The sequence below is a fragment of the Gymnodraco acuticeps genome, unplaced genomic scaffold (assembly GCF_902827175.1).
Source record: "Gymnodraco acuticeps unplaced genomic scaffold, fGymAcu1.1, whole genome shotgun sequence".
Classification (NCBI taxonomy): domain Eukaryota; kingdom Metazoa; phylum Chordata; class Actinopteri; order Perciformes; family Bathydraconidae; genus Gymnodraco; species Gymnodraco acuticeps.
This window is the reverse complement of record NW_022989863.1, coordinates 136,397-162,103: the sequence shown is the minus strand read 5'-3', so window position 1 is coordinate 162,103 and position 25,707 is coordinate 136,397. Positions and strand designations below refer to the sequence as shown.

The 25,707-nt window shown below is 40.5% G+C and overlaps 2 protein-coding genes across 6 annotated transcripts; both read left to right on the top strand.

Annotated features, from left to right (window-relative positions):
* The first annotated feature begins 1,763 nt into the window (after positions 1 to 1,763).
* Positions 1,764 to 16,132, top strand: LOC117563174. Of its 5 annotated transcripts, XM_034241369.1 has the most exons (6): positions 1,764 to 1,813; positions 1,951 to 2,078; positions 4,983 to 5,061; positions 5,489 to 5,538; positions 14,836 to 14,910; positions 15,117 to 16,132. In XM_034241369.1, the coding sequence occupies exon 6, from the start codon at positions 15,247 to 15,249 to the stop codon at positions 16,021 to 16,023; it is 777 nt and encodes a 258-aa protein (XP_034097260.1). In that variant the 5' UTR covers positions 1,764 to 1,813; positions 1,951 to 2,078; positions 4,983 to 5,061; positions 5,489 to 5,538; positions 14,836 to 14,910; positions 15,117 to 15,246; the 3' UTR covers positions 16,024 to 16,132. The 5 variants fall into 5 exon arrangements, 4 of the variants coding, with proteins under 4 accessions (XP_034097260.1, XP_034097253.1, XP_034097273.1 ...); XM_034241362.1 differs by having other exon boundaries at positions 1,770 to 2,078; XM_034241382.1 differs by lacking the exons at positions 14,836 to 14,910; positions 15,117 to 16,132 and adding an exon at positions 5,763 to 6,924 and having other exon boundaries at positions 1,770 to 2,078.
* A 5,562-nt stretch (positions 16,133 to 21,694) lies between these two features.
* Positions 21,695 to 25,179, top strand: LOC117532373 (bone morphogenetic protein 2-like). Its single transcript, XM_034195688.1, has 6 exons — positions 21,695 to 22,054; positions 22,289 to 22,428; positions 22,701 to 22,817; positions 23,385 to 23,580; positions 23,948 to 24,013; positions 24,646 to 25,179. The coding sequence occupies exons 1-6, from the start codon at positions 21,739 to 21,741 to the stop codon at positions 25,053 to 25,055; spliced, it is 1,245 nt and encodes a 414-aa protein (XP_034051579.1). The 5' UTR covers positions 21,695 to 21,738; the 3' UTR covers positions 25,056 to 25,179.
* The last annotated feature ends 528 nt before the right edge of the window (positions 25,180 to 25,707 follow it).

Sequence of the window (25,707 nt, the reverse complement as noted above, 5' to 3'; positions counted from 1 at the left end):
CTACAGGCAGATCACGCAGACTGCGTGGGGCCTCATCTTGGGGAGGGTGCTTCGGAGATCGCTAAGAGCTAGAGATGGGCGAGTCCTGATTCATCCGGATCATTAACACGGATCCTAGAAATGAGCTGGTCGTGACGAGTCTCCCCTCTCCATTAACCCGAGTCCTTTGAGTCCTACACCTGGTGTGACGTACAAATTAAAACTATAAATTGCGTCACTCGCTACTCTCTTTATAACATGTAAAATAACATTACAACGTACCCCAGTCCATCTGCCTACCCTTTAGCAAGTAGGATAGCTTCCAGAAGTTATCGTTTGGCTCAGGGGAGGGGATGCGGATCAGTGAAACTTCCTGCAGATTCGTGGGGACTCAGAGGAGCCGTAAATTATGAATCCTAACCGTAATAGCATAGCAGATCCAGAGATCCAAACTCGTCATGTGCACGAGCATAGCTGCGGCCGGTAAACATGTTGTAGCCCCTCCTCCAGCACCCGGCTCCCGCGGCTATATTATGCACGAGTCAACAGCAGACTCAGAGATTCGCAAATCCTGACTCACTGTGCAAAACACAGCAGACTTGTGCGGACTCAGAGCCGTAACCGTATAGCAGCAGATCCAGAGATCCAGCAGACTCGTCGTCATGCACGAGTCAACAGCAGACTGAGATTCTCAAAATCGCAAAATGACCCTTTTTTTTTGTGATCAACATGTTTTATTAAAGCAAAAGACACGACTTTACACACATTTAACACATACAAACACCAGTATTGCAATGATTACGCAGTCCATGAAAAAATAGGGGGGGGGGGGGGGGGGGCATATGATTAGATCTACATACACAATGTTTTCATGACCCAAATATGTATATATATTCATTTTAATTAATTTCTTATTTTTCATAGTTATTTTATCATGGGTGGAGATACTGGGTGAAGATATGCTTGATTTTGTTGTGTGTGCATTTTAAAAAATAAGTGTTTTGCATTATATGTATATAGTTATTTTAATATGTTCCTTTACTAAAGCAAATGTGGCACAATTGTGTTTTAATTTAATAATAATTGTATAATTAAGACATTTTATATATTCTAACTGTTTTGCAATTTTCTATCATTTGTCATTGTTTGTTTCTTTTTGTGTGCTATGTTCAAAATAAACGTTTTGCCAAGTAAGATCCTTATTGGAAATGCAGCTATTACACGCAGTAGACTGTTGCACAACATGACAATTGTGTTAAAAGTCTACACTGAAACTTCATTTAGAGCCGGAAACATAATGGACTTAATCAAAATCGCGGGCGGGATCCGTGAATCCAGGACAATGATCGAGAGAGACAGTAGCCTACGAGTTAGTCAGCGGAACTTCACAGACTCAGATTCTCAAATCCTGACTCACTGTGCAAAACACAGCAGACTCGTGCGGACTCAGAGCCGTAACCGTATAGCAGCAGATCCAGAGGTCCAGCAGACTCGTCGTCATGCACGAGTCAACAGCAGACTCAGATTCGCCAAATCGCAAAATAACCCTTTTTATTTGTGATCAACATGTTCTATTAAAGCAAAAGACACTGTGTAGCGGAGGTTAATGTAACGTCAGTTTAATATGCTCGTGAAATGCAACAAGTTTTCGGTTTCACCGGTAGGATTTCTACACTCTTGGTGATGCTGACTCATGACTCAAAGGACTCGTATGATCCGGATCTCTTCAATGACTGACTCAGAAGACCCTGAGTCCGTAAAAGGATCCGGATTTGCCATCTCTACTAAGAGCTCGGGTCTACGGGAGTGCAATGTCCACAGTCACTGTAGACAGGTACGCCTACTGATTCGACAAATGTCTACAGTCATTTCCATCCGATTGAAAGTCAACGGTCGTACTGTCCAATGGAGTTTGGAGGCGGGACTCCGACTGTAGACTTTTGGCAAATCAGAAGGCTTGACTGTCTACAGTCACTGTACTCGCATGTGATTGGAAGTCTACAGTCGTACTGTCCAATGGAGTGTTTGGAGTGGGCGGGCTCTCCGCTATGCAAATCTCCATCGAGAGAAACAGCAGTAGCGAAGACTTGGGTTGACAGGTACGTTTTATACTTTATTTTTCTGTAAAGTATACTTTCCACGACACATACTTTGGCAACATTTCTGTCTTCTTTAGTTTTTCATTACTGTAGTACCTTGGCAATGACCCGACGGGCCACGGCCATGTTACTGCTAACGGCCGCTAGTTTGGGGACAGCGTCCTTCAGTGAAATATCTATCAAAACTCTAATTTGATATGCTATAACGTTACCCGCTACAGTTTAAGGCACACTTTGTCATTATCCGTGTTATCTTGTGTACAGTATATCATGTCATTACTGTTCAAAGTGACAGGCACTGCGTCCCCCGTTAGCGTTGACGCTAGCTAAAGGTTAGCATCGCTCAATGACTTTACCCACTACATTTTAAGCCATACTTTGTCATTCTCTATCTAATTTCGGGTTAACCAGCTCATGCCTTAACATTAATCATTTTAATGATATTAACTTGACGTTATGCATGTCCCTCGACTTTCTATTTTGCATTCAAAAACAGACTATTACTCATGTATAAATACATACACGTTGATACCTATACTTTACATAACAATATAAAGTACAAGTATAAACGTATAGTATAAACACATCAACAGTAAAAAAATAGGTATTATTTGTGACATATGTCTTCTCTACTGTTGATGTGTTTTATACTGCACGTTTATACTTATAGCCTATATTATTTGCGGTTTATTTTATTCAAATGTAATTGTGTCAATACTTTATTCCACCGTTTGAATGCCTGAACACATTTGGGATAGTTAAAGTATCCGTCTATCTGGTATAAAGCAATGTTAGGGTATCAAACCTCTTGTAAACTAACATTTTTTGGTATACAAGTTGTGTATGTTGTTTTTGTCTATGCTGTCAGGCATTACAGTGAGAAGCATGGAGATGGCGACACCAGTTCTCCGCATCCTGAATCCCCAAGCTCCAGGGGATCGCACACAGGAAGAGTTGCAAATCATGGTCACATCATACGGTCACATCAATATCAGCACTCCTGCTAAATGTGTTGTTTTATTTTGGTCATTCAAAACTGGCATCAAATTATCATTACATTTGTTTTCACTAACCTCAGACGAGCACGCTGGACTCCTCCTCGTGGCCAGGGGATGATGCTGACCCCTGGTAGCTGCGAGCCAGGCTGTGGAAGAAGGCAAGTGAGACACAGTTCATATATGAAGGAAAACATGTTCAAAATAATAATCCTGATTCAAATGTGCTTTGTTTGGTACATTTTTAGATATGATCAAGAAAAGACCCAAAGCAACTGCTTACCGACCTGGAGGCACTGCTGTTGGGCCCGAAGCTGCTGCTCTCCTTCCTGATGTGTCTGTCCAGCCTGAAACTGCTGCTGCCGCCCGGCCTGCTGCTCAATACTGTGGGGGTGAAGTGTCTTGCCCAGGGACACAACGACATGCTGACTGCAGTGGGGTTTGAACCTGTGCTCCCCTGATCCCAACACCAACGCACTGAGCCATAGCCTCCCTGTACATAATTGTACATCTGATTTGTATCCACTTGAGCTTTTTTACCTGTGTTGACCTTAGTGTATGTTGTTGCTGTTGCCATCCTTTATACTGAATCAATGAAGGTGAATGGTTGCTCAGAAAAAGTCCTAAAGAATCCAACTGGGTTCAGTAGCTGGATCATTCCTGTTCTTCTTTTGCAGTGGAGTGACATCTCGTTGTTGACTTGCATAACAACAAATGTTAGTTTACAAGAAGTCATTGATACCCTAACATTTGATTCATACCTGCTGATGACAAATACATCCTGGGATCTACAAAAGTCAATGTGTTTCATGCATCTGATTTGGATCCACATATTCAGTTGCCAGTTACTTTGGCATTAGGGCAGGGATATCTAGATACTTTCCAAGGTTTGACATCATGAAGTGTGCTACTTTTAAAGCAAGCAGCGATGTTTTCAAATCTGTAATCAAAAAGCTCCTCAAAAACGCTATCGAAGCAGTTCCTGCCGTTGCTACGTTAGTTCAAACAGTAACAACGGACTATTTTTCTTAGCGGATGCATGTCAATTTAAATCAATACAACTATTTTTTAAATCAATAAAATCATTTTCTAAATCCACAAAAGCATTTCAATTAATATTGGGAGTAATGTCGTTACTTTTCAACCGGACTATACAAGCCAGGTGTGAACGCACACACGTAGGTTCACACCTGGCTTGTAATAGTCCGGTTGAATCGAACCCTGGTGCGTTTAGCCGCTTGGTGCGGTTCATTTGGGTCGGCGTGAACACAATCCGAGACCTCTTAAATGAACTAAACAACCGGACTCTGGTCCGCTAAAATAGGTGGTCTCGGAGCGTTTGCTTGCGAACTCTGGAGTGGTTCATTGCTGGTGTGAACGCAGTCCGCACCAAAACATAGGAAGCGTAGTATTTACGTGTCACAAGAACGATGATACCTTCAAAAATTTAAGCGAAAGAGTCTTTCAAGACATCCGCGGTTGTTTAGTTAAAGAGTGAAGCAGGATGAAGTGTTGAACAGTGTCGTGTAATGTAAAAATTATCCGTCAGCTACATAAAAGTAAGAACACTTGTCGTCGGTGAAACGCCCCTCCTGACTGCAGAACGTCTCTCATTATGTGTTATAATGTTTTTTAACGGACGTTGTCTGATTATATAATCATATGCGCGAGCCGCTAAAGTCTGTTGATCTCCAGATTAACAGCAGCATGAGAATAACCTGCCGAAAGTGCCGATGCAGTTTAGTTTTCTCTGATCTTACTTTCCTTCAGGTAAACAAACCTGACTGACAGATAGCAACCCCAATGACTCCCGTTTACTTTCTCTTTAATATGTAAAGAGAGTTTGAATGACGGATGAATGCTGGAATGTTTGACGACAGTGCCATGTGACTGAAGTTCTCTTTAACAGGAACAAGCATCGGACCAAAGACACAGAGTGCTTTCCACTTTGTGACAAGGCACAGACAACGGAGAGGATCAACCATCATGTAAGTCATTTTAAATGTAATACATTAATATGTTTCAATTTTCTACTAACTTACTCAATTTCCTTTTGTTTAATGTGTAGCGAAGTCTTGTTTGTTTATAGATGTCAATTCAATACTATAATATATAAAAGCAATAATATTAGTCCTCATTTCAAGAATAACTCATCATTCACATTATGCAGATGAGATTTTGTTTTTGTTTGTAATAATAAAAAGTAATGCCCTGAACAGCCAATTAGATCCTTTGAAAATATGTTTAAATTACATTTTCCTTAAATATTAAACTGGCTTAAGTTAAATTTGTTTTGGTATAGATTATGAGATTTTAAATTAACATTTTACGTTTAATATTGCATAAGCCTATTATGAATAATAACTGGATAAGGAAATGTTCTGTATTTTATCTTTCGGTGATTCAATGTTACAGAAACAAGAACATCTAAAGCGACAATATACTATGTGACATAACCTTCATGTGTAAGTAGCCCCATTTAAACACACACACACACACACACACACACACACACACACACACACACACACAATCATTGATGTCACTTCTGTTTTTTCCTTTGGGTTTCTGTTGAATTTGGTTCTATTTAAAAAGGAGTCCAGATGTGTGGAAAATGATTTTAAAAATTGTTTTCTGGTAGATGTTGTATCTTAATGAAAGTGTAACTAATAAGCCTATCAAATTACAGGTACTGTGAAGGCTCTGAAAGACAATCAACACAAAACACCCAGGGGACAGAAATACTGAAGTCCATCACCTAGGCAACATAAATTAGCTTTAAAAAGATCAATCCAAGCAGATTGAATTGATAATGGATTGGAGTCTTTTATAAAATGCCCAAACAGCTTCCACCCCATTCGTCTGGTCTAGTAAACAAACTCTGTGAAACTGGGAGACTATTTATTGAGCAGTATGAAAGTAAGAAACCCAGAATGCAAGCCATTGCCGATGAACTTGTAGGGATATCTAACAATTCAAAAGGCGTGCAGAACACAACGAACACATACAGACTAGGGGCAGCATTAGAAGTACTTGGAGTTGTAACCGTGGGTTTAGCTGCAGCTTTTTTACCAGCTCCTGTAAAACTGGCATTATGCCTCGCAGGAGGCATGGTAGCAGTCTGTTGGGCGGGGACTGTTGTTGCAGCAAATGCTACCAAGGCAGCGACAGAGATCCTCAGTAGGGATAGGGTTAAAGATTTGGGGAAAGAATTCATGGAAATCATTGAGCTGCTAAAGGGTCTCCTGGTGGACATTAAGACGGTGTCTGAGGAGTTGGAGGAAAAGTCCTCCTCCTTAATTACACCAACGAGGAACCAGGCAAAGATAGGACTGATGAAAACGGAAGAACTTCAGCAGCTTCTGAAGCAAACGGCTACACTGTCAGAGAAAAGCAGGAAAGTCGTGGACTGGACTCTCAACACACTGAGGCAAGTGAAGAAACTGTTAGACTTCATTATCACTCTCACCAGAATCACTCCAACGGCTGATGATGACGAGAAGCTCAGAGACTTCATCACGCATTCAGCTCTGCGGTGCGAGAAAACCGTGCTGGAGTTTGCAAGGATGAGGAACACGCTCAGGGACTACCTGGAGAAGCAGGCATAATAGGGACGTGCAACGCCATCGTTGAAGTTAAGCACAGTGTTGCATCACAGCTGCAAGCAAAAGTCCTTCGATAAAAATGCAATTAATCTCTACTTGCAGTCAAATATAATATTCACATGATCATAAATGGTGATGGCATGTGGCGTAGTGGGTTGTCCGTAGGTGTTGGGATCAGGGGGTCACAGGTTCAAACCCCACTGCAGTCAGCATGTCGTTGTGTCCCTGAGACACTTCACCCCAAAGTGCTCCTGTGGGGATCGCCCACGGTATTGAGTATGTAAGTCGCTTTGGATAAAAGCGTCTAACAAGTAACATGTAATAATAAATACATTGTTGAAAGGTGTATATCCAAATATATATAAATATAAACAATTGCAGGTTTCTGACCACGACTGTATATATGATTGTTTTTTGTAGTACAAGTTCAAGTTATAATATATTAAAATAAATATCTGAAATGTTCTTTCTGTCTAAGGCAGGGCTATTCAATTGGCGGCCCGCGGGCCAAATCCGGCCCCTGGGTGATATTTACTGGCCCTTTGAGTATAATGTTAAAAAGTAAAAAAATAAAATTAAAAAGTTTAATTAAAAAAAAAATTGGGACCAGAGTGCCTTTATTCCTGAGAGGGTGTTACATTGAGAGATAGAGGGGAAGACATTGCCTGAAAACTTTGGCGGGCTCGGGTTTCGAACCCACCTACTAGCAACTCCTGTCATTTATTGCGTCCTCGCGGCTCGCGCTGCCCTTCACTACAAGCTTGCGCACCTTCGACGGTGTCGCGCCAATGGTACGATTAATCAAACCTGGTCAGCATAGTTGGATATCAAAATGTCTCTTTCTACGTTAAAAAAACGAAAGGTTGACACCGAAAACCGGCAATTCAACAGCGAGTGGAAAGAGAAGTACTTGTGTGTAAATGTCAGTGGGAGGCCCGTGTGTTTAATCTGCAATGAGTGTTTATCGGTGTGTAAAGAGTACAACTTGAGAAGGCATTTTAAGACAGCTCACGCCAACTTTGACGCCACTTTTCCAGCGGGCTCTAATGCTCGCCGCCAGAAGATTTTGGGGCTAACTTCGTGCTATGACCAAAGACGTAGCTCCCTGTTTCGGGCTTGCACTGACCAAGAGAGAGCTACCGCAGCGTCCCTACGAGTGGCCTGGATATTAGGCAAAAAGAAAAGGCCTTTTACGGACGCAGAGACAGTCAAAGAGTGTATGCTTGCATCAATTGAGGAAGTGGTTGCAGATGAGAAAATCAGAAAAAGCGTTATTGACTCAATTAAGAACATTCCGATTTCTGACACGTCAACATCAAGGAGAGTGGAGACCCTTGCATCGGACGTTTTTGAGATTCTCTTGGACAAACTGAGAAAGGCGGAGGATATGTCGCTAGCTATTGATGAATCCACTGACAGCAGCGATGTTGCACAGCTGTGCCTCTATGTTAGATGTTTTGATGGTGAGTGCTTTCGGGAGGATCTACTTGGATTAATTCCTTTGGATGGACACACGACCGGTGAGGTGATGTTCCACAAAGTGGTTTCGTTTTTCAAGGAGCACAAGTTGGGATTGGATCGTATTAACATGCTTGTAACGGATGGGGCCCCTGCGATGTCGGGCCGAACACAGGGACTGTCCGCTAGGCTGGCAGATGTGGCTCCACAGCTGAGATCGCTTCATTGCCTCATCCACCAAAGCCTCCTGTGCGCAAAACTGAGTGGTGAGTTAAAAAACACAATGGACTCTGTCATGGCGATTATTAACTTTATTCGTTGTAACTCCAGTTTACAGCACCGCCTTTTCCGCCAGATGTTGTCAGACATGTCAGCTCAATATAATGATGTTCTCATGCACAGTGACATTAGATGGCTAAGCAAAGGAAACGTCTTGAAACGATTTTGTGAACTTAAGGAGGAGATCATGGCGTTTAGAAACGCCATGATCTCCTCCTTAAGTTCACAAAATCGGAGAACTCCGCAATTCAAAACATAAAAAAGCCAACGCCTTTCTGTGTCTGATAGAGAATTATGAGTTTGCTTTTTGAGCGACATTTTCCAACATCTGAACCAACTCAATTTGGAGCTGCAGGGCAGAGATAAAATGGTCACACAACTTGTGGAGAGACTCCATGCGTTTCAAAAAAAGCTCACACTTTTTTTTGCGGATTTATGTCCGGGCAAAATGCTCCATTTTCCAACACTGCGCACTGCAGGTTTACAAATCACCGAGGTGATGATTGGATTTATGGACGCATTGAAAACCAACTTTGCCGCGAGGTTGGAACATTTCAGTCTCCCGACTGAAGTGATGAGATTTGTGAAGGACCCTTTCTCTGTGAATGTAGAGGGGGAGTTTGCACTGAAAGCAAAGGAGCTGATTGTGACATTAAATGAGGCGTCTTTACAACTCGAACTCATTGACATTCAGTCATCAGATGACCTGCAACAGTCATTTCAGCTGGCAGGTTCTGAAAAGTTCTGGACTCATGAAGTCAGCCACGAGAAATTCCCTCATTCAAGGGATCTTGCACTTTTTGTCCTCACAATGTTTGGCTCGACTTACACGTGGGAATCGGCATTCTCACACATTAATGCCATACAAACTAATAATCGAGCATCCCTCACTGACCAGCATCTGCATCACTGTATGCGTATTGCCATGACAACTAGGGCTGTGCAATTTAATCGATCCTGCGATATATATCGATATTTAGTTTTCCGAGAAAGTATCGATATTTCAGCCGCGGGTATCGATACATTAAGTCTGATAACTGTGTTCGTTATTCTCGCATCCAGGAGAGAAGCTTTAAAAAGGAGACTAATTGAGTCTTTGAGAAGGTTCAAATGTATACTTTAATTAATAAAAAGCGCGGTAATGTTACAAGCAGAAGATGGGTCAGTCAGAAAAACAGCTGTGTTCCGCTGCTGGGGGGCGGCCCTCCACGTCTCCAATGTTCGTTGTTGCGCATTACAGAGGATTCAGACATTGTACATTAAATATATAACTAAACACGCCTTTTCTCCTCCTTATCTCTTTCATGACTTTTCATTTAATACATTTTAAACGCTGTAATCAATACTCCAAAAATACCTCACGGCTGGTATCATTTCCGGTAGTCCCGGATGTTGTGTCATGCTACCCACGTCTGTAAACAAACGTATTCAAATAAACTGTACCTTCATTTAATATTCAGCAATAATAATATCTCGACGTCTATAGTTGTAGTGTTGAAATCTGTAGGTTTCGGTGTGCAACACTCCGTGTCATATCGCTACTAAATTCACCTCTATAGTAAATGGTATATTAGCCACATGCTAAATGCTAACCGGAGATGAAGGATTTTCAGAATAAAAGCTTAACAACTGGTTGTGCACAAGAACTTCTGATTTTTCAGTATAAAACAGCATTTAAACTGACGGTATGTTTAAGGTACTTTATGCCATCAAAACATTGATTTTAATTTCTAACAAGTCCCATTCAAATCCCCGTGTTCCGCCACCTGCTGCACCTTTTAATTCTCCATTGTGATACTGCACTTTATGTACTTACGTTTCAAAGGCTTGTAAGCTACAGTTTGCACTGTTTCAATAAATGAAACTAATTTTCTCACCACGTCTTTTGATTCATTTTGTCCAGCATTTGCAAGCTGTAGACTCTCTGTCAGAGCCATATTGTATAATTGATGCTTTCAGTTTTCAGTTGAATTAATTCAATCCAAGTCAATGGAACACTCAAGATGTCACCAAAATCACACTGTCCCTTTAAAATCTTTCAGAAAATGATATAAGTGTATCGAATTATATCGAATCGTATCGAATCGTATCGTTGGCTGAATATCGTGATATATATCGTATTGTGAGCTGAATATCGTATCGTGAGATTAGTGTATCGCTACAGCCCTAATGACAACGTATACTCCCGACTTCCCTGCTCTTGCTAAATCGAAAAAATGCAATTTCTCTCATTAGATGGCACATATCTGCCAAGTTGGTTGCATACTGTATGTCAGTTATCACTATGTTAATCAAAAAAGGTTTGAGTTTTAAAAGGCTGTGTGTTGTGGTTTGGTAATTAATACAAGTCTTTTGATAATTGTTTTTGCTTTTAATTAAGCAATTGATGTGGTATGGCTCACTTGTCTTTGTTGTTATTATACCATAATATGCACTGTTGTTTGTGTCTGGCCCTAAATTGCTATTTTGTGTGAATTATTAGATAATTTAATCTAAATCTAATGATGTTGATGGTTATATTAGCTTCACATGTACTGAGTTCTGAACTTGCCATTTATAAAGGCCTTGGGGCTATGTTTGATTTAATTAAACAAAATATATGCACTCCACTATGCTGTTGTAGTCATTTCATTTCAAACCTTTATTTATGCAGGTGAATCTCATTGAGATCATTGATCTCTTTTTCAAGGGTGACCTGCTGTAGTATTTACTGTATCTGAAGCTCTTAATATGATTGCTCATATTTCAAGCCATTTTTTTCCCGGCCCCTTGCTTTGGATCATTTTCATCAACCGGCCCCATTCCAAACTAATTGAATAGCCCTGGTCTAAGGCATCTGAAGACGTATCTGAGTCTTTGTTTTCATGTCAGGGAACCAAGTGTTAAAATCTTAGACAGGGCGGAAACATTTTAGGACTATAGTCAAATACTTTCACTGCTGAGTCACACCTTGAAATGACTGTCCTTTCATTTCCACTTCGGTATACAATACATCCAATCACTAAGATCTTCAATATCTCATAGAAGTCAGTGTTTATGAGTTGAATTTGTATCTATGCAAAGTGTACTTCATGCTAATCTTTGTTTTGTTTTTCAAAAAGTTCAAGCTCTGATCTTACTTTCAGTTTAGTTTTCTCAGATATGGATTTCCTTCAGGTTAACAAACCTGACTGACAGATAGCAACCCCAATTACTGTCTCTTTCATAAATAAAGTCAGTTTGAATGACGGATGAATGCTGGAATGTTTGACAATAGTGCCGTGTGACTGAAGTCTTTATAAGGAACAAGCATCGGACCAAAGAGAGACAGAGCGCTTTGTATTTTGTGAAAAGGCACAGACAACGTAGAGGATCAACCATCATGTAAGTCATTTTAAAAGTCATACATTAATATGTTTCTGACTTACTTCATTTCCTTTTGTTTAATGTGTAGCAAAGTCTTGTTTTTGTATAGATGTCAATTTAATACTATAATATAAGCAATAATATTAGTCCTCATTTCAAGAATAATTCATCATTCACATTATGCAGATGAGATTTTGTTTTGGTTTGTAATATTAAAAAGTAATGCCCTGAACAGCCAATTAGATCCTTTGAAAATATGTTTAAATTACTTTTTCTTTAAATATTAAACTGGCTTAAAGGAGACCTATCATGCTATATTTGAATAATATATTGTAGGGCCATACCTATATAAAGGTATATTTATACATTTTCTTTTTCAAAATACCAAACAGATCATGCATTTTAGCCATGCCTCATTTCGCTCTATTTCGCTCTCCTCCACCCTGTCTTTGCATGCGCTGCAGCTGACCACGCCCCCCTGCAAAGGAGGGGCCGAGCGTCATGTTACCATGCTGTTACCATGCCAACCTCTCATTCCCCTGATTGGTGGAGCTCCTCGTCATTGACGTCAGACTATTTTCAAATCTGTATCAGTCTGTATCAGATCCGTTAAAGCCCCGTTTTTAGAGATTTTGGGTATGGAGGAAAAGAGAGAGGGTTGTGTTTTCTGACACTTGGTGAGTTCCCTGACACACCGGGGACACATATTCATGTATAAAAGACGTACAAAGGTGCATTTTAAGTTAAGTTTGTTTTGGTATATTATGGTGATTTGAAATTAAAATGTTACGTTTAAGATTGCATAATCATATTAGATGAACAGGACTCAAATATTTATGTTGGACAATACTTTTATGTTAATGTACTTATCTCCTTGTGTTATTTGACAACCCGGTATCAAAGCAAGACGTGAACATGTGACGATTTACCATGCTGGGAGACGTGAAGATGTCACGATTTCGTCCCTTCAAACGTGACAGTTACACGGTATAGTTAACATGGCCCAACCAGTGGATAAATACCCGTAAATGCCAAACAAATGCTGTACCACGACGGTCGGTTGTTATTGTCAATATTAATATAATAATGATTTATTTTTTTATTAATGTATTAAATCGATGTTAATCCATGCGTGTGGATGTGGAATTAACGGACGTGACGTTGTGTGATTGCGTTGCCAGGCAACAACTTGGCTTCATGTTAATTTACAAACTCTTCAACTACAACCATAGTTATATTTAAAATCATTCTCCTCACGAAATACTTTAATGTAAATGTAAATTGAAATGTGAAGGACTGTGTATATAACAAAATACATCCGTCATAAACAATACCGGAAACAGACGTAGGCAAGATCCTCAGCTCGATGATTGGATGGTTAGCCGCAATGCACGTTGGGATATGGTGTTTATGCGATGTGAAATCCGAAAACATTTTTAAAAAATAATACTTTATTCCGAGTGTGCTTGCTTTCCTCTTTGAAAGTCATCACATAACAGCATTGTAATACACGGTTCAGCTGCATTAAATATTACATATCCGCCGTAGTTCTCTATTTATTCTGCTGAGAAGACTTCCAGACAAACAGGAAGAACTGAAAACATGACGTGGATCATAAATATATCAGCAATTAAACAACATCTTAGATTTATTGAGAATAATGAGTAATGAATATACTTTATAGGGATCCTATTAATATCTAATAATAAAATTCAATAATGTGCTTTAACCAATAGGTGTCCCTTTCTATCAGCTATTACATTTTTTATAATGCTACCGCACTTGACAGGTTGATTAAACGGTTCGCTCGTCAAGCAAGGTATCACATGACATGAAAGGGAGCAAGGTCATTGGACAGACAAATTAATTTAGGTTGCGTGGTTACTTTGACGGTCAATGCCAAAAAAATATTTATTTTCTTTTTTGACTTTTTTTTTTGCATGGGCCCCTGGCCGGCTCTGGGCCCCTGGCCGGCTCTGGGCCCCTGGCCGGCTCTGGGCCCCTGGCCGGCTCTGGGCCCCTGGCCGGCTCTGGGCCCCTGGCCGGCTCTGGGCCACTGGCCGGCTCTGGGCCCCTGGCCGGCTCTGGGCCCCTGGCCGGCTCTGGGCCCCAGTGCGTTGCACCGGCTGCACCATCGATAGTTACGCCACTGGATCCACGTCACATATTCAGTTTCCGTGGCTGTTCTTCCTGTTTGTCTAGAAGTCTTCTCATCAGGGCTCTATAAATAGAGAACTAATATTTAATGCAGCCGAACCGTGTATTACAATGCCGTTATGTGATGACTTTCAAAGAGAAAAGCAAGCACACTCGGAATAAAGTATTATTTTTATTTTTTTAAATGTTTTCGGATTTCACATCACATAAACACCAAATCCCAACGTGCTTTGCGGCTAAACCATCCAATCATCGAGCTGAGGATCTTGCCTACGTCTGTTTCCGGTATTGTTTATGACGGATGTATTTTGTTATACACACAGTCCTTCACATTTCAATTTACATTAAAGTATTTCGTGAGGCCTTCTAAAATGTTTTTAAATACAACTACGGTTCCAGTTGAAGAGTTTGTAAATTAACATGAAGCCAAGTTGTTGCCTGGCAACGCAATAGCACAACGTCACGTCCGTTAATTCCACAACCGCGCGCATGGATTAACATCGATTTAATACATTAATGTAGCCTTTGTTTCTGCTCAAAGAGGTGTCGACCAGCTGGGGCAACAAGAAAATCGGCGTAATCGAGTGTGACTATTAAAAAATAAATCATTATTATATTAATATTGACAATAACAACTGACCGTCGTGGTACAGCATTTGTTTGGCATTTCCGGGTATTTCTCCACTGGTTGGGCCATGTTAATAATACCGTGTAACTATCACGTTTGAAGGGATGACATCGTGACATCTTCACGTCTCCCAGCATGGTAAATCGTCACATGTTCACGTCTTGCCGTGATACCGGGTTGTATTTAGACTGCAGATGTTGTCATCTAGTTGGCACAAAACCACAGATTTATCGATTTATTGAATGTTAGCTTGTGGAAATAAATGAAAAGTTCTGTATTTTATCTTTCAGTGATTCAATGCTACAGAAACAAGAACATCTAAAGCGACAGAGTGAATATCCAATGTGTATATATAACCTTCATGTGTAAGTAGCCCCATTTAAACAGCTCAACACACACACACACACACACATTATCATGTATGTCACTTCTGTTTTTGTCTTTGGGTTTCTGTTGAACTGGGTTCTATTTAAAGGAGTAATAATATGTGGAAAAAAATTTTTTTTAATGGTTTTCTGGTAGATGGTGTATCTGGTGAAGTGTAACTAATAAACCTCCTATCAAATTACAGGTACTGTGAAGGATCTGAACGACAATCAACACAAAACACCCACTAAATACTGAAGTCTATCACCTGTAGGCCACATACATCAGCTTTAAAAAGACAAATCCAAGCAGATTGATCAGAGTCATTCTTAAAAATGCTCAAACAGCTTCCACCCCAGTTGTCCGGTCTGCTAATCAACCTCTGTGAAGCTGGGAGACTATTTATTGAGGAGTATGAAAGTAAGAAAACAAGAATGCAAGCCATTGCAGATGAACTTGTAGAATCATCTAACAATTTAAAAGTTGTGCAGAACAGTCTGAACAAAGCCAGACTACATGGGGCAGTTGTAGAAGGAGTTGGAATAGTAACCGTGGGGTTAGCTGCAGCTTTTCTACCAGCTCCTGGAAAACTGGCATTATGCATCACAGGAGGCATGGTAGCAATCTGTGGAGTAATATGGGCTCTTACAGCAAATGCTACCAAGGCCATGACAGAGATCATGAGTATCATCAAAATTGAAGATTTGGGGAAAGAAATCATGCAAATCATTGAGCTGCTAAAGGGTCTCCTGGTGGACATTAAGACGGTGTCCCGGGAGTTGGAGGAAAAGTCCTCCTCCTTAATGACACCAACGAGGAACCAGGCAAAGACAGGACTGATGAAAACGGAAGAACTTCAGCAGCTTCTGAAGCAAACGGCTACACTGTCAGAGAAAAGCAAGGAAGTCGTGGACGGGACTCTCAACACACTGAGGCAAGTGAAGGAACTGTTAGACTTCATTATCACTCTCACCAGCAACACTCTTACGGCTGAGGAGGACGCGAAGCTCAGAGACTTCATCACAGATTCAGCTCTGCTGTGTGAGAACACCGTGCTGGAGTTTGCAAGGATGAGGAACACGCTCAGGGACTACGAGGAGATGCAGGCATAGTAGGGACGTGCAACGCCATCGTTGAAGTAAAGCAGTGTTGCATCACAGCTGCAAGCAAAAGTCATTCGATGAAAATAGAATGAATCTCTACTTGCAGTCAAATATAATATTCACATGATCATAAATACATTGTTGAAAGGTTTATATCCAAATGTAGGAATACAAATACTTGGGGTGAAATTGCATTTTTATGTTTTTTGGACTGTTTTTTTTAATATAAACCATTAAATGACGTCATTGACGCTGTATTCTACATCTTTTTACTGACAGTTTTGTACGTGGTGTTCAAAATGTAAAGACAACCAGAGCAAGGACAAACTTCCAGTCTGAAAAGTGGAGCCAATGTGGAAGTGCATTTCTCTAGTAGTAGTCCGGATGGAGGCGACACTTGTTGACCATTAAGTCATATTAGGCTTGTTTGAGACAAGCGAGACCTGCGCAATTGCGATCAACGTCTTGCTAGTGCGTTGCATGATGGTTAGTCATTTTGTCCGACTTGCTCTGGAGGCCCGCCTACATGAGACGTTGAAATCTCGCGGGACAAAGACGCCCGCAGCCTTACGAGGCGCGGCGAGGCGGCGCAGTAGGCTTGTTTGAGACGCGTTGCGGCTCGCCTCGAAAGTAGACGAGAGTAGCCGATCGCAGCCGGGGGAGGTCTCAAAAAGCTCGCCTGAAGTCGGACAGCTCGGAGTCGGCTTCGTCTTCTTCTTCTTCTCTCGGTTTTTTGGCGGATTGCAAACAACTTGAAGGTGCATACCGCTGCCTCCGGAGTCGGCTTGACTCGGTTTGCATTTATAAAGAATGCACACATGTGTTTAATCGTTAATGTAAGATATGTACTAAGTAAATACATTTGTTCCTGCTCCAGATTAGATTCAACTTTATTGTTATTGCACATATTACAGGTACTGAGACAACGACATGCAGTTTAGCTTCTAACCAGGTGCAACAAGCAGTAAAGTGAAAAGTAATGTACACAATCTACAGAATAACATATAGAATGAATTGAATGATGAATAAACAGTGAGGGGTATGAATACACTAGATATACACAGCAGCCTGTGAGCAGTATGAACAGTGTGTATGAATATGCTAAGATATATAAAGTATGAAAACGGTAAGCAGTGCAAGTATAGTATAAAATATATAGATATTAATTTCATGATGATAAACATTGTGGAACAATGATGAAAAATGTGAATGGAAGTGGCGACGTAAAACTGACACAAAACAACAACAAACTTTTGCCGAGCCAATTGGAGAGTTTCATCAGCAGCACGTGGTAAAAACCACCAATGAGCGCTCAGCTCGAGATACCAGCGAGCCGTTTCCCATCAAGCATTTCGCTTCCGCAGCCCGTGGAGAGGAACTGCGCCGCCTCGCCGCGCCTCGCTCTCAAGGCTGCGGGCGTCTTTGTCCCGCGAAATTTCAAAGTTTCATGTGGGCGGGCCTCCAGAGCAAGTCGGACAAAATGACTAACCATCATGCAACGCACTAGCAAGACGTTGATCGCAACTGCGAAGGTCTGCGCAGGTCTTGCTTGTCTCAAACAAGCCTACTTCCTCTCCACGGGCTGCGGGAGCGAAATGCTTGATGGGAAACGACTCGCTGGTATCTCGAGCTGAGCGCTCATTGGTGGTTTTTACCACGTGCTGGTGATGAAACTCTCCAATTGGCTCGGCAAAAGTTTGTTGTTGTTTTGTGTCCGTTTTACTTCGCCCCTTCCGTTCCCATTTTTCATCATTGTTCCACATGAAGGCTAGCACAATAGAGCTAGTTGCTGCTAGCATTCCCACTTGCTGCCTTTCAGTAACAAGTGCATTCTGCCTCCACAGCCCGATATATTTGAGCAGATGTAATGTAGATAAGTAATGGCAAAACTGATTAAATAATACACGTATGTCTTGAGTTAAAAGTAGAGTATTGGCACCATCCCATCTCAGTGTGCCTTCTCTATGGTAGCATGTTTCCAGCTGTTATGCTAAACTACATACACAGGTAAAATACACTTGCAATGCAGACTTTCCTCCAGTCCTCTAACAGCTCCGGTAACCTCGACACCAACTCTCAGAGCCCTGCTGACCCTGCTTGTTTGTGGTCAGAGCCAATAGAGATGCATTTCTAAAAACTCACGCTGCTTCGGGCTGACTTTCGACACCCTCGTCATGTGTTTCCACTTTTGCTGCGATTGTATTCCTCTTCATTATTCATTCAAACAGAGCAGCAGTGGCCAGCACTTGTAGCAAATGCCTTCCATGTGTCTCTAATTGCCTAAGTCGAGGTGTTTTTAACACAAGGTGAAGTCATTAACACATGGGCACACTCTTCAGATGTGGAGCCAGGCGGCCGCGGGTGAGAGGGTCGACAACAGCTAATGCACCGATACAGAAACACATACGCGCTGTGCAGAACACCAACGCACTAGTCCACTGCGCCACACGCCTCCTATCTATTAATATTACATGTAATCTCTGGTGTAACTTCTTTTTTTTCTCACTATTTAAGGGTCGGGGGAGACCACCTTCACAAATTGCATTGTATGTATGATGGCTCTTTCTAGATCTTCAAAAACAAAACAACATTTTAAATTAATGTCATCCACATTCAGGATTTGTTTTATTTCCTTTAAATTATGTACTTGAGACATATAGCCCAACAACTATTGGCATCTGCTGTTTAGCGTAAATGTATTTATGAGTTAATCCAAACTCTGCTGTGCAGAAACTCTTAGGGAAAATACTGCAAATGACTAAAATGAGATATTGAAATATGTAGCGAAGACTGGACTAAAATATCTGGAGGACAAATGTCCATCTATGCCTCAAATATAAAAAAGAAATCGTGATAATTAACAGTGTCTTCAGAGGGAAATCAAAGAAGTTTTCAAGGAAATATTCAACACTTATGCACTTCTTGGAAAGTTTGCAAGCACCTTTAAAAATGTTTACTATATCTCTTAATAGTACATTTAATTTATCATGAGTTAACGATTTATAATGTGTTGTTCCCTGTATGTTAAGGATTGGAGGACGGCATCTTTACAAATGACATTATGGCGGTACATATTCTTTCTCCATGTTATTTTTCATATGTCATATTATAATCCATATTCAGGATGTTCAATTTACTTTGATGCTATATACTTTAGTTTAGACATCATATAGCATCATTAAAGAAAAATGCAATACAAGCAACATGTATGTATAAATGAATCCAAACTCTGCTCAGGATATCATATCACAAGGTTTGCTTATGGACAAAATGATAAGGTTCATTTTCTTTCTTAAATATGACATGGCATTTAAAACCACTTACCTAAATATGATCATAGTTATTTATTAATCATCAGATACTGAGTGTTGATGGTTCCAGCTCAGATTGTTTTCACCAAACGTAATCCAACAGCTCCATCTGGTGTTCAGTTGAGAGTACTGCATGCATACAGGAGCAACCTGAGGAAAAGATGAGAGCAGAAGACATCCGAACATTGTGTTGAGTCTCATAAAGCACTGACCCAGTTCTGCTTATACAGTAACATAAGGGGAAATGTTCATATCTAATGTTTTCAGAGAAGACATATTGATATTTCAAAGTACAATTACAAATAAAGTTATTAATTATTGATGGCTGTCCTCCCTAAAGGCAAGTCAAATTGTATTAAAGTCACGTACAAAACATATCAAACATTACAATCAGAAACACACAATGCCTTCAATAAGAACAATAGCAGATATTTAGAATACAATGAAAAACATTATTAATTAAGTTCAAGTTACAATGTGCAATAAATAAAATAAAATACAAATGTTTCTATAAACATCTTTAATACATTAAAATATATTAAAAGGTAAACTAGATAAATAATAAAAAATACATCTGTATATGAATAAACAAAATAATTCAATAAACCCATCAACTCAGCCACGTGCACACCACAGAGCTGCTGTGAAGCCCTGGATCTACGTCAGAGGGCTTCCCTTTAAGTCTATCTGCGGTCAGCACATGGGCAGGGTAAACATTTGAGGACACCCCACACACACACACACACACACACACACACACACTGCCTCATATACGTTCACATGTCGCACGTCATACAAAAAACACACAGACGGCACACGCGTAAAATCCCATACATCACAGGAGAAGAAGAAGAGATATCTTTACTGTCATCATAATGGGTTCAACAACATTTTGTGGGCTTCTCTCAATGCAGTAAAATAAATAAAAGCAGTAGTAGACGCTAAGAGAAGGCACCGTTTGCTCATACATACAAATCGTACAAAACTACACACAGCCAAAATGTACTTTCATTTTATAGTAATACATTCAAATGTGCTACAGCTTTAATGTCTTCCTTAGCGTCTCAGTTGATAGTTACACCCCCCCCCCCACACACACACACTGCTCCCCTCCTGTTACAGTCCATATCCTCTTGTTTGTCATTCATCACATATATCGGTAGTTGTTTTCCCACTGATAACAAAGTTGAAAGGTTAATATTTTAACATAAAAAGACAGATACAATGCAGATAACATCACATATCAGTACTTATTTGTTCCCATGGTAACAAAGGCAAAGTGTTGACATAAAAAAGGACTTGAGACAAATGAAAAACAGATACAAATACAGTTTTTAAAGCAAATCCAATCATCATGCTGCTGGTATCTTGCTGTTTGCAGAGTCCTGCTCATCTGACAGTGAGGCTCCAAGTGATCTCAGAAAAAGGGAACAATTCACAAAACGTGAGTAATGGCCCCTAAATGAGGGGATCATCATTCCTGTGTAATTTGATCAACAATAGTGTTAGTTCCAGCTGATTGATTGGAGATCATCTTTAACGGAGGAATAAACACTGATCTGCGTGTTAACTCTGAGTCACTTGACAAACAGTAATGGAGGGGGTTGGGGGGGGGGGTAAGTGGTAGTTTTGTGGTAAATGTGCGCATTAACAAGCAGAGTAACGCGCTGCATCTGCGTCACAGCTCTGCTCTTCGTTTGCTCTCTCGCGACTGGCCTCGTGCTGATAACAGGCAGAAACACATGATGACAAAACATCAAAACGGGACAACTTTATTTGGTCTGGCCCCGTTATATGAACCAACTGTAATGCAGCAGTGACAAAACACCTTTCTCCATATTAAAGTCCTTCATATTTAATATTAGAAAGATGTAAACGTGTATAATTACCGATAAACCTTTCTTGCTTGTTTTGTACATTATGTATGCTCTAATTCTTATTCCTCGTTCTTTTTGTGCTTTATACTTTTAAATATAAGCACATTTAGTGTTTTGCAACTAAATGTGCTCAATAAATAAGGCTGATTTACCCAAAAGTGCATCGATGTTAAACATACATTTATTATGTTGTGTGCCAAACTGTCAAATATGTGTATCATGTATATTACAATTGATAAACGGATTTTTTATTAATTATTATAAGTTGGGTGAAATAAGACAAATGGCCTTTTCTTTACCCTGGAAATACAAATAAAGAGGAATTAGTCATTTATTTATCGTTTATTTATCTGTATGGGCTGACTCGGGTGATGTTCACCTTTCCTTTGTCTTGTCTTCGCTCCATCATCAATCACCAATCATGTCCCGGTGTTAAAGCTGGATACATGCGGGGGGGGGGGGGGGGGGTCATCAAAGATATCGGGGTGGCGGTTATCACCCGGAGTCCCGCAGACCTCACTTCACTTTCTCTGACAATGACAGCAGGAGCTCTGCGCCTCTGGGTGCTCCTCGCGCTCCGGATGAGGTACGTCACCCTCCTCGCGCTCCCTCTGGACAGGGGGACGGCACCGGGGAGGGAGCACGGGGTAGATACTACGGAAACGGGGAGCAAAAAGCTGGACGGGTTGTTACATTTGAAGGATTTACCGCGAGGACCGGCCTTGGCTCCGAACAAAAAGGCGCCTCAGTTCATGTTGGATCTTTTTAACGCGGTGACGGTTTCCGAGGGGAGACCCAAGAGCCAGAAGGAGATTCTGGAAGGAAATACAGTGCGGAGTTTTGAAGATAAAGGTGAGTCAAACTGACATACGTGCCTGGTTCTTCAGCGTATTTGAAAAATAAGTGAAGTCGTGTAACAACAGCATAAACGGTGCGTAATTGTGATCCATATGTGCTTTTACGCACGTTTACGCATGACACATGTCTAATTTAAACAGCTACAATTAAGGACTTTGCTACATGTCTTCACCAGAACAGTATTTAAATGTTTTACTCAAGCTGTGTTTGATATTTTTTCGCCTGCAGGTAATTCTGGAGAGAGGTTTCACTTCTTCAATCTGTCCTCTGTGGGCAGAGAGGAGAGAATGATCAAAGCAGAGTTTCGTTGGTTCAGAAAGAAACAGAAGTTTTACCTCGGAAAGTCATTTGGGCCTCATTTCTACAAGGTAAAAGTCGTTTAGTGACATTATTTAATCTGTTTTAATGTAGATATTTCATTTCATGAGTATGGAAACATCACCAGAGTCATGTGACAGATATATTTAGTGAGCAATATTTTAGTGAGTAATCATAACTATGACCAAAAAGAACCATCATCTTGCTTCATAGTCTGCAGGTTTTTGTAGATGCAGTGACTTGTGTAATTTCTGATCAATAATAGCTTTTTAAGGTGACAGTTTAGTGAACTACTGTAACAGCTCCATGTTGTGACTCTCAGGTGGATCTGTACGAGGTTCTGGACAGCCGAGTGAAGCCATGGAGAGGAAACCTCATCACCTCCAGACTGGTGCCTCTGCACACGCAGGGATGGGAAGTCTTCAATTTCACTCAAACGGTAAAAAAACGTTCTTGTTCAAGACGAGACCATGCACTTATCATGTTTGAGAGTTATTTTATTTCCAAAACATGTCTTCTGTCAGACAAGTGTAAAGAAAGCATCCAATAGAAACACTTACGTGTTTTTTTTAAGTATAATTTTGTATATTTGACTAAAAATATCTCCTTAATTCACCAAAACATTCTCATTAGCATATTTAGATGTAAAATACAGAACACTTGTAATATCTAAAACACATCAAAGTAATCAAAGTGGGAAGTTTTATGATGATATCTATCAGTTTTAAAAAATATATTTTATAATACATATCATTGGATAAGGGAATTCTCCCCAAAAAAAATGTCACGTACTCTGAGCCAGAGTAGTTATTCTTTAAATGTATTTATGTATCTATCTAGAGAGTTATACAAAGAGATATCCTATTTCAATCTTCCAGTGATTTCCTTGAATGTATGCACTGATGTATTAAGATGAATGTGAAAGCACTGAGATATACACTAAATAATGAACTAAGATGTTTATGAAGTAGTTGTGTGTTAACCCGTCGATTGTGTTTGATGTCAGGTGTCAAAATGGATCCGCAACAGCCAGGAGAATAACGGCATCCTGGTGGTGACCACGCTGCCCTCTGGGAGCTGGATGGAGTCAGCGAGGTCTCCGTCATCCAAGAGAAGCGGAGAGCTGATGGACACCAACGCCTACCTCGTCCTCTTCTCCGACGACGACAGGAGGACAGGAGCGTCAAACCAGTCGTTCCTGGGTAAGAAGGAGGGTGTGTGAAACACATGAGGTCATTTAATAAGCAGTTCAGTAGCATAGTCAAATGATACAAATTATAAAATATATATAAGATAAGATGTACGTTATTGATCCCAATTTGGGAAAATGTTGTATACAAGTATATCAAACATATATTTTAAATATAACCGTTTTTCGGGGTCCAAATAAAAGACAAGACATTCAAACATTCTAATTAGCTTTGTGACAGTTGCTCTGTTTTAAAATGAAATACAAATAGAAAAAATGCAATACAATGGCTCATCTATGAATATCTAAAATGCCAAAAATGTAATCCTTTATATACATATTGCTCTTCTAACCCGATATGCCCCCTCCTCTCTCTGCAGGTCAGCCTCACCCTGCGGCCCCAGAGCTCCAGGACCCTCACAGCAGGAGGCGGCGAGCGTCTCCAGGTACAAATATACGATAAGAAGTACTCTATTGATCCCAATTTGGGAAATGTTTGTATGTACAAAAAATATATTTTAATTATAATAATTAAAGACATTCAAACATTCAAATTAGTTTTGTGACCGTCTGTTTTAAAAATAAAATACAAATAAAAAAAACAGCTCATCTATGAATATCTAAAATGCCAAAAATGTAATACTTTATATCAGGGGTGTCCAAACTTTTTTCACGAGGGCCACATACAGAAAAATACGCGAAGGGTTGGGCCACTCACTAGAGGTGATACTGCCTCATAAGTTCAGTTATAAATTAAGTGTTTAGCTCATCCCTTAAAACACAAGCTTCAGATTGATTATAATAAGGGGAAACAGGAAGTATACGTCAAGCTTGTTTTGTAAATAAGTTATTGGGCTTTTTTCTTATCAACTTAGATTGGTACGAAAATGTTTCTAACTTTCATTGACTGAATTTATTTGAAAAGTGGTCTTATTAACACATGAATTCCACTGTGTGATATATTCCATTATACTTTTTGAATTTCTGAGGGCCGCTTCAAAATGGCCGTAGTTTGGACACCCCTGCTTTATATACATATTGCTCTTCTAACCCGATGTGCCCCCTCCTCTCTCTACAGGTCAGCCTCACCCTGCGGCCCCTGAGCTCCAGGACCCTCACAGCAGGAGGCGGCGAGCGTCTCCAGGTTTCCCCCCCCACTCCCGCTCTCAGTCCTGCCAGCGAGTTCCTCTCTTCGTTGACTTCGAGGAGATCGGTTGGTCCGGCTGGATCATCTCTCCCCGCGGATACAACGCCTACCACTGCAAAGGTTCCTGCCCCTTCCCTCTGGGGGGCAGCCTCAAAGCCACCAACCACGCCACGGTGCGCTCCATCATGCACGCCCTCAAACTGTCCAGCGCCGAGGTGGAGGCCCCCTGCTGTGTGCCCGACAAACTGCAGTCCATCAGCCTGTTGTACTTCGACGACGAGGAGAACGTGGTTTTGAAGCAGTACGACGACATGGTGGCGTTAAGCTGCGGCTGTCACTGACACACTGACTCCTTCACACTGAGACAATGAGACCACGCTTTGAGTAAAACACTGTCTTTTTTCGTGCATATGTGTAGATATTGTATTATGTTGAGAAATAAAACGATTATTCCTCAGATTTCAATCAGCGATCCAGTTTAGTTTAGTCCTGGGATTCCAAAACCATCTCGTGGAGTATTACCAAATAGATTTAAAATGAAAATATATTGTTCTATTTCATCCTTACTCCTTAACACTGAGACAATGAGGGGTGGGGGGACGACACTTTCAATAAAACACTGTATTTTCTCGTCCATATATATAGATATTGTATAACGATGAGAAATAAAACGATTATTCCTCAGATTTTAATCGGCGCTCCAGTTAGTTTAGTCCTGGGATTCCAAAACCATCTCGTGGAGTATTACCAAATAGATTTGGAATGAAAATATATTGTTTTAACTATCCATACTTGAGATGATCTTTTGCTCTTAGTAATTATATATTGAAGGTACTAACTAACATCATTTACTCGGGTTCCCATGCACCTTAAAGTCTCTAATGTGCACCGGACTTTGATTTGTTGATCGCTTAGCCTATACAGTAAGGCAGTGTTTCTCAAACTTTTTCATACCAAGGACCACTTAACCAATAAAAAAACACTCGCGGACCA

What these genes read in the sequence shown, in the direction of transcription:
- LOC117563174 (XM_034241369.1), top strand. Translation starts at nt 15,247, where the DNA reads ATGCTCAAACAGCTTCCACCCCAGTTGTCCGGTCTGCTAATCAACCTC.
- LOC117532373 (XM_034195688.1), top strand. Translation starts at nt 21,739, where the DNA reads ATGACAGCAGGAGCTCTGCGCCTCTGGGTGCTCCTCGCGCTCCGGATG. An exon ending in TTGGGCCTCATTTCTACAAG is followed by an intron (nt 22,429 to 22,700) that starts GTAAAAGTCGTT and finishes TGTGACTCTCAG; the next exon opens with GTGGATCTGTACGAGGTTCT. An exon ending in GTCAAACCAGTCGTTCCTGG is followed by an intron (nt 23,581 to 23,947) that starts GTAAGAAGGAGG and finishes CTCTCTCTGCAG; the next exon opens with GTCAGCCTCACCCTGCGGCC.